We start from the raw sequence: 13,189 nt of genomic DNA on the forward strand, positions 1-13,189 counted from the left end.
CGGCGGAGGGGATATGATTGTACCCGTTCATGAGTAAAATACCACAAGGAAGGATTGCTCGGGGAAGCGGCCCAAATGACCCACACAGTACAAGTGTTCATAAACCACAGTGAGAGGTTCCCCCAAAGGGAGAGTTATCTGGTGAAGCAGGACGGCTTCATGTTCCGCAAAGAAATTACACTGACGCTTAAAATGCAATAATGGGGAGAGAAAAAAAAAACACGGCAGTCTTTGCTGAAATTGGGGCATTATTTATCTTTCTAAGGATGGGTTTATTTTAAATATGTCTCTCAAAAATGCATGTTTAAAAGACGCAGTGTAGAGCCCTCAAAAAAAAAGTAAAAACAGAAGCAGTATAGTCAGTTAACTGCTTTTGAAATGAGCGCAGTGAGATCTGCCAATATACATTTTTTTTTCTTTTCATTTATCTTTAACCAATTACAGATTCAAAATCTCAAATGATAAAGTCACGTACATGAGTTACAGCGTACCCTGTGGTCCAGGGTGGTCTGCTTTCTTTACAAAGAAAAGAGACTTTTTTTTTGGCAAAAATAAATAAACGTCTCCCAAAAACAACATCAGCGGATTGATAAAGAGCCTAAAACAAGTACAATTAAAGAACTCCTACAAACATGTACACATTTTCCTCTAATTTACTTTAAATTAGCAACCCCACGTTGTTCCATCTGTGACTTGTCAACTATGAAGTTTATTCTCCCAGCTGTTCCCTCTGTCATATGTTGAACTTCTGTGTAAGGACCAACAAATCTGTCGCTTTGGGAGTGACGGTAGATCCAGTTAGACGAGGACATTGACTTATAAATCGTCCCAAACCGAAGTAATGGGCAGAGCAGTCGTCTTCCCTTTAGGATTCAAAACGCCTAAATTAAAACACCAACTGTCCCAGGAGACCAAATGTTCACTGAACCAGTTGTAAACTATTGCACAATACTGTCATTTAAAGGTAAATGGCCTTTTGAGGGTGGACATCTTTGTCAACAGTGAGTCCTTCTCGCCAACAGGCGACATTGTTTTGTTACCATGAGACCTGGTGAAGACACGAGAGTCCTGCCTTCAGAGAAGTGAGAGAGGAGGAGGTGGGCGGGACAGCCAGATTGGGAGATGAGTCAAAGGGGTGTCTCTGCACCCGTCGAGTTAGTGAAGACCATAGTACCTTTGTGCTTGTCCCGTTTATGCCTGAGTGCCTGAAGGGGTCTTATTCTGGCTAGGGCCTGCTCACGCTGGTTCATAAATATGGGACCAGGGAAAACAAGGGGGCCTGGGGGAGAAAGAAACTTTCACATGCATGCACAATGCTCACAAATGGGAAAGAACACATGATAATGCTACACCACAACAATACACGCAAAACACTGGGAAAAATTATATAGACACAAGCAAAAGGGGGAAGTCGCCATGGCACAACACCCGATCTCTCAACTGACCCTGAACGCCGTCTGACATACTCTTTTGCTTAAGTTCACTCATTGCAGACATCCCAGTCACCACAAATGCCATGAGTGCACTTTGGAACGTCTACCTTAGGAATAAATAATTTAAATAAAAGCACCACACAGATCTCCTAAACACTAGCAACACTCCATACCTCTTCCCTCCTCCAGCCTGTGCCGGCGGTTGATCCTCTGCCGTTTCTCCTCCTGACGGATCTGAATGTGCTCCTCGATGTTCACTCCTGGAGGGGGAGGAGGGACAGGCACAGCTGAAATACACAAAAGGCCGCAGGTACGTGCAGCCAGGAAGATGCGAGAGGAGGAGGAGGAGAAGGAGGTGGAGGAGGAGGAAGAGGAAGAGGAAGAGGAAGAGGGAAGACGAAGCAGAGCAGAACAAAACAAGACACGCATCAATGAATGACGGAGAGACGTGATGGAGAAGCAATGGCTGTTCACAAAACAAGGTTTATACCAAAAAGATGAGCAACAAGAAGTGTAGGGGGGGAAATAAATACAACTGTACACAAGCAAACAGTGCAGTGAATAGCATAGTGTTCAGATGAAGCTCAGATGCACAGCCTGCACACGACCCTGGTCACGAGTTCCATATTCTCATCAGTTCTGGAGGATGTCGCCAACACACACACAGTTCAACATGCATATGATTGATCACACTTAGTAGCTGTGAGCAAATTGTAAACAAAGGTGTGAGTCAGTGCAAATGGATGTATTGCATGAAGGACAAGGAATAAAAGATGAAACATAAAGGACCCAACTCTCGCGTGACGCGAGACGTAATCAAACTGACTTCTTATAAATGAATCAGCACAACGGAAAACTTCTTTGCAGAATAAATAAAGCTTTTTCTGAACCAGTGGTTCCCAAACTTTTTTGCCCCCCCCTTTTGGTCTTTTCACAATTATCCTCCTTTAAGACTGTACTGACAAGGTGCCTAGAATAAACAGAGGAGACGCTGCCATGTTGGTTTCGTTGTGAACTCTGATCCAACTTAATTCTCGGTAAAACAAGATCGATCCATTACAATGTGCTACTCTGCATGTTGTTACACATGAGATGTTTAATTTATGATCCAATCAGCCATGTGTGTCACTCGCCTAGTTGTAATGTACTTTTTAATGTCTTCTTTAAATCATTAACAAACGCAGCTATGTCACATTTCATGGTACAACGTGGGCACTCATGACTCTAGTATCACATCCAATCGTATACGATGAGGATAAAGAAACTAATTGAAAACATTCAGTAGGTTTTTTTTTCCCATCATCGCTGTACCAATCCTCTTTGGAATTTGGAACGGGGTGTTTTGCCATTTCTTAGTTTGTGAGTGGTTCGAGCAGAGCCATGACACCACTAGCAGGATGTGCTGCTGAAAGAGTATTTGCTCACTTGCACACCTTCTGATCTACTTTCCATTTTACACACCCGGTCTTGTACTTTGCACTTTGCAAAGCATGCATGAACATAAAACACACGAGCTTGGAGGCACAGTCGGTGTCGCCCAGACGAACTTCCTTAAGTTGGTTGCTGCACGTACGCCAACGACAATGGCGATGGAAGGCGCGTGAGATCTGAGGCGACGTACCTAACAAGAGGTCCAACGGAATCATCTCCTTCACAGCGTCAAAGATGCCTCGCTGCCTGGCCTCCTGACCATCGAGCTCTCTGGCGCAGGCTTTGCAACAGCCACATGCCGAGCAGCCAGATTCCCCAGACCCACAGCCACAGATGCTGGATGACAGATAAAGTCAGAGACATTAGTGATTAATCCAAGCGGGGAGGAAAAAATAAATAAAAATGCTGTGGCAGACAATTTAGTGGGAGGCATCATTTGGCCAGATTTGTCAGCGTTGCAATAAATAATAAGCACAAAGTGTGTATAGCTACTACGATTGTTGTGTCTTACCCTCCTGGTACTCTGTCAGGCCGTCCACTGCTGACACAACTGGCGCCGTAGCCAGTGCAGTCTCCACACACCGTGCACACCATGCACTGGTCCAACTTCCACTTGTGCATGCCTGGTTGGCACATCATGCTCTTCTCTTCTTTCTCCTCCAGCTCATCCTCCAGGTCCTCATCCATGGCTGTGGCCATGCTCTCCACACCGAATGCTGCAACAACAAAAAAATTAATTAATTTAAAAAAAAACTGTGCACACACATACACACTCCTCATTGATGAGATTTGCTGCTGATTTTTCTTATTTTCTGCTATTGTTCTGTCAAATATAAAAATCATGTTTTTTGGGGGGTTTTTTTGTTGTTTTTTTCTTTGTTTTGTGTCCTTTTGTTTTTGTCTTTGCTGTCATTGTTGTGATTATTTTGGTTTTTGCTCTGTTATTGGTCAGGCTAGTTTAATCTCATGGCAGTTGGAAAATATTTGGATCACTGTGATTACTGTATTAAAAAAAAAAAAATGTATGTAGCACCAACAAGGGTATTGTATGTATCTCCCCACCCAGTCTATCTCTCTGTCTTTCCTATCCTCTCCTCTCCTCTCCTCCATCCTTTCACCCCAACCGGTCCACAGAATGCCGCCACCTCTGAGTCTGGTTTCTACAAAGGTTTCTCCCTGTTGGGGGAGTTTTTCCTTTCCACAGTCGCAAACACACCTGCTTGCTCATGTGGATATGTTGGGCTTTTCTGTTTTTTCTATAAAAGCACATTGGAATGACTGTAATGTATTTAAAAATGTCTTTTTTTTAAATAAAAAAACAAAGAGCCATAAACTGAGAACGGCGCAATGTCTGCATGTTTAATTGTTTGACGACTCACCTTTCCCTGCCTGGCTCATGGCTCCAGTGTCTCGGCCACACTGGCCCTTGTTATTCACCCCGAACGTCCACACCTCACCATTCTTCGTCAGGACACATGTGTGAGCTTTACCCATGGCGACCTGAGTTACAAAATGGCCTTTGAGGTCCGTCACCTGGCCTGTGAAGACAAAAAAGGTAGTGACTTATAAGAAAAGGTGTGCACAATTTGAACGGTGTACTTTACGTGACAGCTTGAAATCAACTCACAGGTGCTGTCGCTGTAAATGGCATCTTTGCCGAACATATAGAGCTCCCCGTCCTTGGTGACGATGCTGCTGCTGCCATTGTTGCACGCTGTGTACACAGCTGTCTTTGTCTCCAATTTGATCATCTTCTTGGGCTTGTATGGTTTCGGCTGTCTGCGACTTTTAGCTAGAAAAGGCACAAAACGGGCCGATTAGATGATCCGCCGAGTTATTTTGGGAAGGAAGGGGATGGATGAAGATTCACGGGCAGCCTGAAATTGTCTTACTGGACTCTCCGTCTTCTCCTTTGCTGGCAGAGCCTGTGAAGAACACGCTGCCGTCTTCAGCGACCAGCAGAGCATGAGAGCCATCGTGACCGACTGAGAACTGGACGATCTTGGGAGACTTTGTAACAGGCAATTCCACCCATTTCCCTGCTGACGGGCCGCCCTGCTTTATACCAAGACTTTGGTATTTTCCTGTGTAGTAGATCTGAAAGATTAAGAAAGGTGTAAGGAAACATATCAGAAAGGCAAATATGGGTTTGATTAAGGGTTAATTTTAGGAATTGTAATGGGGACACGATAAGTCAAATATTGAGTCAAGTAATATCTTATGTTTGTTTTGGAACAAGGACTATTTTAATGATATGCAACAAAAGTCTGTTGTGTGTATGTGCTTAAATCATTCAAATAGGCAGCATTTGCTGCAAGAAGTGTGAGAATTTGTATGACTCAGATGATCTGATGTTAAAAAAAAGAAGAAATTGCGTAACTCTGATAGCACAGCATGAGAGGAAATACGAGGTTTACAAGCTATAACTAGTGGGCCTTTGACATTTTTTTTTAAAATTACCACATGACTGGCACAATGTCCGGAGCAAGCAATGAGTGAACTTTGTGCCGAGACGGAGGTCAGAGGCTCCTATTTTTACCCATCCAGCCTGTCTGGGTTAGGGTAATCTGCAGATAAAGTGCGCTGTAAGATTAGGCCTCTACACAGACACAGAAATGTCCAACAGGCAACTGCCCCGGACTGCTATCTGCAGAGGAGCCACACTGCGCCACACCTACGGTAAAGCCATTAGCAACCACACCCTCCAGCACACCCAAAACCATCTACATATTTTACATTCTATTCTTATAAAAGATAATCAAGAGAAAAATGTGGAGAATTTTTTACTCGACAAAGCATCACATCCACACAGCGGCTGGCCCAACTTATTTTTTTTAGATTGAAGATAATCTGCAGTTTGACTCATTCTTAGCAAAGCTTTTTGTCCACAAACAAATCCATACAGTTTGTCTTTTCTGAATTATAATGTGCCCATCCTAAATAAATTTAAAAAAAATGTGCGGAGTCTCTCGCACTGTATGCCGACGTATTTTCCCATGAGCTGGCGTTGCTTCGATGTTACTACCGACAATGGCTGAGACAAGGAAGTCCAAAGACTGAGTTCTCATGAGGGGAAAAAACAAACAAAAACAAATTCAACATTATTTCCTGTATTACTTCGAAGAGCACCAAATTTTTCCCGAAAGGTACATTTATGTCTTATTATTAAACTTTAAATCAGCGTGATCCTGGAAAATCCATCTGTAGCTAACCACAAACAGATGTTAGGACCTAAAAGAGCTGTTAATATTGCGCAATGGCCTTCATGCGGTCCCTGTGAATGATCAAAAAAACACTCATGAACAGTTTATCCATAGATTTTTTTTAGCCCCGTAGCTTCCCCTTGCTAAAGCACTTTACAAAGCCGAACCTTTGAAGCGCTTCCAAGTTTCAACTTTTGTTCAACAATTTAGAACACAACACCAGTCTCACCTTTCCTGAGGCCGTTTTCATTAGAGCAAACTCCCTGCCTGCGCCGAGCAACGCTGCCTCTTCATCAAAGCCTGTGCCTGCGAGGGAAAAAACGTGCAATAATTTCTGACACAGTTTCAACCTTGTGCACAAACGGTATCAAGTGCTTGTAGCAGGTGGACAAGAAGCATACGGCAACCACTGCCCACAGCCCCACGGCTGCGAGCACAAGTTTGTATCGCTTACTGATGATGTGCAGATCCTTCTCGAGGTCAAACAGAGAGATGCCGCAGGCGTGCAGACATTTCCTTGCCAGCTTCAGCTGCAGTTCCTGCTGCAGGGCCGGGTCTGAACTCATCGTATAGATCCGCACCACAAACCCATCCTGCAGGATACAGGAGGAAACTGTTTAGTACCACAACACAACACTCAACTGTGTGGCGTTCAGTCATTCTCATATTGGATTATTCTGCACACAGACTGCATGAGGATGATTCAAACTTTCTTAAACAAAATGCAGAAATACATGAACATGGTCTGTTGTGTATGTGTGTAGTTCTCCAAAGGGTGGGGCCTTCCTTCAAAACACGTAGCTATGTGTCTGGGTTTTTGTGAGAATTGCACCCTAAACCCCCTGACATAACACCATATGTAGATATATAGGAACATATAACTTCTAGAATATAGAGCAGGGGTGTCAAACATGCGGCCCGGGGGCCAGAAGCGGCCCGACAGAGGCTGATCTAAAAACACTCGATTGGCAAAAATGACATTCAAAACCGCCCTTGGTCAGAATTAATTAATGCGTCTGTGGAGGTCACACAACGCAACACCTTTCACAATAAAGGTGTCCAATTTATGTGAAGTGATACTTTAGACACGTAAACTCAAAAATATTTCAAATTGTAGATGACAAATTGTTTTAATCCTGAATAAAAATACGATATCCAGATACAGGTGACTGAGTGGTTTTGTTTTGTTTTGTTTTTGCAAATATAATAATATCTGATTAACTTTAATATGTAAATTTCAGAATAGACTGGCAAATTCTTGCCGTTACAAAAGGATCAAAAGAAGGAAAGACTTTGCATTTGTCCATATCTGCAGTTTAACATGCTACGTTTGACTCGTTCGGCCCTCCAGAGGTCAGATCAGGGTGGATGTGGCCCCTCAACTGAAATGAGTTTGACACCCCTGATATAGAGGGTTGTGCAACTGCCAGAGTTGTAAGTTAGACTGCGTGAGGATCTGGCTGAAAGGCACAATGGGGAAGGAAGAGTGTTTAAAAAAAAAAAAGAAGATCAAGACAGTAATGAGAAGATTATAGGAAAATGAATAAAAGTTTGCAATGAGCCAGTGTGGCTTCGACTGTGTGGTCGTGACAGAGTCATATTGTGCTTTCTTTCCTTCAGAGCATATCACATGCGCCTGTCAAGTCTTCATACTGTAGCTTTAAGCAGTATGTGTGGTGGTTGCTGACTAAAAATGCATGCCGTTCCACTGAACACCACCCCCCCCCCCCCCCCCCCCCCCCCACAGTACACAGCCCCATAATTAGTCAAGAGGCAGCTCGCTTATGGCAGATATATGGATTTTGCTTCTTTCCCTCCCCCACTCACATTAGCAAGTACTTATGCAGATAAATGCTCAGGAGACTAAGCTCTCCAGAGAATACCCACATGTGGTGCCACTGCTCTCACTGCCACGCCTACATTGTACACACACACACACACACACACACACACACACACACACACACACACACACACACACACACACACACACCCTCCCACCCTCCCACCCTCCCACCCTCCCACCCTCCCTCCCTCCCTCCCTCCCTCCCTCGGCACAGCTGGTGATCAGCTGAGAATCCTTCTTTAAGTGAGCAAGTGACAGATGCTTTACTGGGCATCCAGAGGAACAACTGCCCTCATTTTAACAAACGGGGGGGGAAAAAAAAAGAAAATAAGACAACAGAAATGAAGACAGTGGACTGGGTTGTAAACTCGATATATATAAATTCAACCCTGCTGGGCAGTCCGGAGGGTCTATAAATGACTCAACATGAAGGGAGAAAGCCACGTATCGTCACGGCATCTTTCCATGCACGTGAAGTCAGACAACCCCTCACAAAAGCCGACAGCACGTCACTATCTAGTTCAGATTGACCGAGTTAAGTGGCTTTGTAAGCCAAGACTCCAACCCTGAAGATCGCCTGCAGGGAATTCATCATCGCCACAGTTTCACTGGGCCATAAATGCATGTAAGTGCACAATAAAGCTTCCTCTCCATTGTGCTGAAGACGACATGGGATCCCCCACCCAGTTTCAGTTTTTTTTTTTTTTTTTTTTTAATGCAAGGGAAGGTCCACACCCTGGTAAAATGGTTTTAAATGTTAACGTTTCTTCTTTGTGGAGGCTGAAATAAGTGAAACAGTACCAATAAATCGAGAAGCATTAGCAGAACAACTCACATCTTTGCAGGCGGCGATTTGGTTGATATACTCTCCATCTGTGAAGATGATGTTTTGCCCATCTGAGTGTTGACCTGTCGCAACATTGGCAGTTTATTGTTAGTCAGACTTTGCTTCAATTACGATGAGGCCTTAAAAAAAAGGCAAGAACGTGAAATGCATTCTCAGCACCTGGCATGGTAACAGTCCCCTCGCGCTCGAGAGTCTCTGGACTGATCTTGATGGCCGCCATGCTGTGGTTACTGGTGTCCCGGTACAGCAAGTACCCCTGAAGAGTCAAAACCAACACTGCTGATGATCTACAATCATGACGAACGATGCATAATTAAAAGTCGAGTACACAGAGCTGCGAAGAGTTACGAGTCCAACAAATTAGCAAACACTGCTAAAGACGAAATGCTGAGAATGTCAACAGATTCTTAACACGTAGAATATCTGTGTTTTAATGGACGCATAAGGACTTACCTGTGCAAAGCCAAGCCATGACCGTTTCTCCTTTCGATTCCTGATTCGAGACGTTGAGTTGTACACGTGACCCTGTGGGGCATTGATGGCATATCATCAGGCAAGAAGGAAAAAAGAAAATGAGACTCTGCTTAAATCTAACAGATGACAAAACATTAAACAAGTGTTGCAATGTTTGAAAATACTTTTTTTTGGGCTGTTAGATAATCATCAATTTCAAATGAGCATTAAGCATGAAGATTAAGTTCCGACTTTTAAACAGTTGCAGGATGCCGAATTCCCTTTTTAGGTTTAAATATAGATTCATAATGTAATGTGCGAACAGAAATCAACCTTTAATACACCGTCCCAGTTAGAAAATAGCACCAACGCCGCTTTCCCGCAAAACTACACATTTCAACATCTGCTATTAAAGCAGACTTCCCTAAAACAACTGAAAAATGATGACTGAAGCACTATTCAGCTACATCATGTCATCAAGAGTTTAAATAAAAAAAAATAAAGAAAGAAAAAGAGAAATTTCTGAAGCAACTGATATGATGGTGATACGCACCCTGACTGTACCACTGTAGCCAGATCCTACTTTGTAGAGTCCATCTTTGCAGAGTAAATACAGGAAGGAGCCGTCCGTCTGGAGGAGGCAGCGCTCGTCGTCGTCGATGACGACTTCTTTCAGGACCCACTTGTTCATCAGGGCCGCGCGCTTGATGCCATTTCCAAACCAGTCCTGGATTTGGATCTTGCCCACCAGTACAGCTTGTACACTCCGCTGCAGAGCGTTCAGTATGGTGGGAACCTGGTGGAGATTTGGAAAAGACAGGCAGGGGGAAACCTTTTGGTAAGACATGGCGAGGTGCGTCTGCAAAACAAAGTCTGGGCAAATGAGAAACTCCCCCCGGGAGATTCACTTTTGGTGTGCCGCTCGTCACATTTTTAGAGATGCGGAGAGTTGCAGCCAGTTTGTCTGCACTTCTCCTATCAGGCCTGAATGCATTTCACACACACACAAAACCAAACAAACACACAGGCATGCACAACATGAAAGCCCACACTTCTCGGCAGCCTGCCTGCCATTGTGATGATTCAGTCCAGTTAACACCTGAGGGTCTACCATGTGAGTGAACTAAATCTACAGTATCTGCAGCCCCAGAAAGGTGCAAAAATACTAGTAAAATTCACAAGTTAAAGAAGAGCGGACGCCCGCTTCGATTTGCAGTCTCAAAAGATCTCGCAATTACACTTTCCTCATATAAACAAGGGAAAACCGAGAGGAGGAGAGGCTAGGAAAGAGGACACGCCAGAGATGGAAGCGCACAGACGAGCGGCTAATTGGCGGAAGAATGCAGGCCGGGTAACATAATCAAACAGGAGGATCGGGACAGCATGACATTTTCCAAAACTCAATTTGTCTTGTTCTCAGACTTACACGCGGTCTCGCTTGAAGAGGGGAAACGCGTGTGCGCGCTGGAGGTTTACTCTACGACACCCTGAATTGCACTCGGGAGGAAAAAGTGTCTTTAATCCTGAGTGGATCACTGAGAAACGCACATTTCTCAGTCAAAACGATGTGGAACTGAGAACATTTTTTTTAATTCAAAGTGTTTGCTTGTTGAAAGTTGGGGATTCAGAAAACAGAAAAGGAAAGGCTCAGAATCACACGTGAGGCCTTTTCTGGGAAAAGAATAGATTTGTTCCTTATGAGCGATCTGAAAAGACGAGCAGTGCGTGCTGCGGTTTTAACAACTGCAAAATAAATAAAATAATATACATGATCAGTCCAGAGGACACTGATAATAATCTGTTCTGATTATATTTAACGCAAGGGGGAAAAAAAATCTTTGCAACCTATAAAAAGCTGAAAGCGCATTTAAATCTCACCAAATTCATGCATCGCGGTTAATTACCTGTATTGTCTGGCAGGCATGACTCCCGTTATTGGTGAGGATGGCAGAGACTGCCTGCAGGATCTTGCCCGTGTCCCCCCAGGCCACCACCAAGCTGAAGAGGCAAGCGCAGGACAGGGCAGTGATGGCCTGTCCGGTCGGGTCATTGGGCCCGGTGCTCCGGACCGTGGTCTCCAACAACAACTGGAACAGAGACTCTGACAAAGCAAACGTTTCATGAGGACATGAGACGCTTTGGAGGAGAGGAAAATCAAAAGTTATCTTGTGTTAAATCCTCTATAAAATTAACTGTGGAGCCAAGAGAACCAGTCTCAACAAGAGCAGCACATTTTAGGATTCATATGAAATTAGATTAAAATGGATAAACAGATAAAGACATTTTTTAGGTTTTACCTAAGACATCGGGAGGCTCGGTCAGGAACCCTTCAGGCTGTTGTCCCTGCAGCATGTCCAACAAGGCCTGGAGGCTCCGCAGGCACAGTAAGGGGTGGGAGAACCGCGTCTCTTTAATCAGCTCAAAAACCCCACACAGGCCAATGCCGATGATCTGCAGACGCAAGAGGAGAAGTACATTTCTATGAGCTCACGAACGTCCAATGCAGCGGATATCAATGTAAACACTTCGTGCAAATATTCTTGTGAAAGAATCTTTTGGGGGGGGGCGAGGGAGGAATTCAGACTGTAAAGCGCCAGTGAAGTTTAAAGTCCTAGTGAAATGAAAATTTGACCTCCAAAACACTCTGGCTGTCGCTTCTAGGATCGTTTTTATGCTAAATGGCCAAAGGGTAAAATGTTAAAACACGGCAATCTGCGAGAAAATAGCCGATAAACAGCAGTATTTTCGCTGCTGGGCGGAGCTTCTGACAATAATAGAGTGACGTCACTGGATGTGCACACGCCCAAGTTGTGTTTACATTATGGAGGATCAGAGTTTTGACGACGAAGAGGCTGAATTTAACGATATTTCATCATCATCGGGCATTTCAAACCCAGTGATTGATGAAGAAGACACAGAAGGGTCCTTCTACCATCGGTGACCCCGTCTGGAACATGTTTGAGGAAGCAGAAGACGCTTCGTCCTCCATTCGTCCTCGTCTCAGCAGCCGCCAGTTTTCACCGCGGCTTTGAGGCTCCTGACTTTTGGCAAAATGACCCGGCTTCCTGGATCATGTCGAAGCCCTTTTCCGACTGCGCGGAATCGCCGAAGATGAGTCCAGGTATTACTTGATCGTCTACTAGCCGCCCGAGCTTGCGGCTAGCCGTGCGAGCTAACGGCTAGCCGCTCCCGCTGCCTGTGCTCCTTTTCTCCTCTCTCGGTCTCTTCCAGGCTCAATCTTTCATCAAGGCTCATAAAACGCCGACTATAACTTCAAAACACTGTTAAAACTTCGATATTTAAGAGGGAAACAAGCCAATATAAACACAACAGATCGAGATCTGCACATCTCTTGACGTCACGCTCAAGAAGAAGGATTCCCCCGACTTCCTCGGCTGGAGATTCAAAATTCAAATAACTTTGTTATGCGACAACAGTGGTGGGGCAGAGTCGGAGGAACCTTATAAGTAGAACCCCAACTATCGTTTTTTGCAAAGTAGTGTTATACATTTCACTCGGCCTTTAAATGTTTGAAGAAATGTTTTGTGTCACAATCTACCAACAGTACAGCAGTCCACACTGTGCACAGTCACCACTGCTGATTCCAGCATCCCATATCAAACATTTTGTTAAATGAAAGACCCTCATGGCTGCGGGAAGCACGCGGTGGAGTCTGGCCGAGAAAGGATTCCTTTTTTTTTCTTCCATGTTGACATTGTTTTGTTACCATATCAAATCGTGTCCCAATGTACTTTCTTATTTTAGAGCTGTACTTGTTTTGCGAGAAAAAACATTTTTGTGTATTAATCATGAAACACAAATAAGTTAATGCAAATATTCCAAAATACAAATAACCTCATTTGAATAGCAAAAAAAAAAAAACCCTCATCATTAAATATTAAATAGATATTTTCAGGCTCTTGACATCCTCAACATATGTTTTGTTCGTAACCGTTGGTGAGCTGGAATTATAACT

General features: G+C 44.1%; 1 protein-coding gene across 11 annotated transcripts in view; it reads right to left on the bottom strand.

Moving 5' to 3' along the window:
• Window positions 1–13,189, bottom strand: part of mycbp2 (MYC binding protein 2) — a 69,544-nt gene that overhangs the window by 42,024 nt on the left and 14,331 nt on the right. For 9 of the 11 annotated variants that reach the window (XM_080497992.1, XM_080497999.1, XM_080497997.1 and 6 more), the window contains exons 4-17: window positions 11,511–11,664; window positions 11,118–11,314; window positions 9,767–10,009; window positions 9,214–9,285; window positions 8,920–9,016; window positions 8,749–8,822; window positions 6,522–6,660; window positions 6,297–6,373; window positions 4,757–4,961; window positions 4,492–4,656; window positions 4,244–4,402; window positions 3,376–3,580; window positions 3,055–3,200; window positions 1,607–1,720 (exon numbers count right to left, since the gene is read on the bottom strand). In XM_080497992.1, the coding sequence (XP_080354118.1) occupies window positions 1,607–1,720; window positions 3,055–3,200; window positions 3,376–3,580; window positions 4,244–4,402; window positions 4,492–4,656; window positions 4,757–4,961; window positions 6,297–6,373; window positions 6,522–6,660; window positions 8,749–8,822; window positions 8,920–9,016; window positions 9,214–9,285; window positions 9,767–10,009; window positions 11,118–11,314; window positions 11,511–11,664 (2,047 nt within the window). Of the gene's footprint in view, window positions 1–1,174; window positions 1,280–1,606; window positions 1,721–3,054; window positions 3,201–3,375; window positions 3,581–4,243; window positions 4,403–4,491; window positions 4,657–4,756; window positions 4,962–6,296; window positions 6,374–6,521; window positions 6,661–8,748; window positions 8,823–8,919; window positions 9,017–9,213; window positions 9,286–9,766; window positions 10,010–11,117; window positions 11,315–11,510; window positions 11,665–13,189 lie in introns of all 11 variants that reach the window. The other 2 variants (XM_080497990.1, XM_080497991.1) reach the window with 2 other exon arrangements.

Source organism: Blennius ocellaris (genome assembly GCF_963422515.1).
Source record: "Blennius ocellaris genome assembly, chromosome: 6".
NCBI classification, from domain to species: domain Eukaryota; kingdom Metazoa; phylum Chordata; class Actinopteri; order Blenniiformes; family Blenniidae; genus Blennius; species Blennius ocellaris.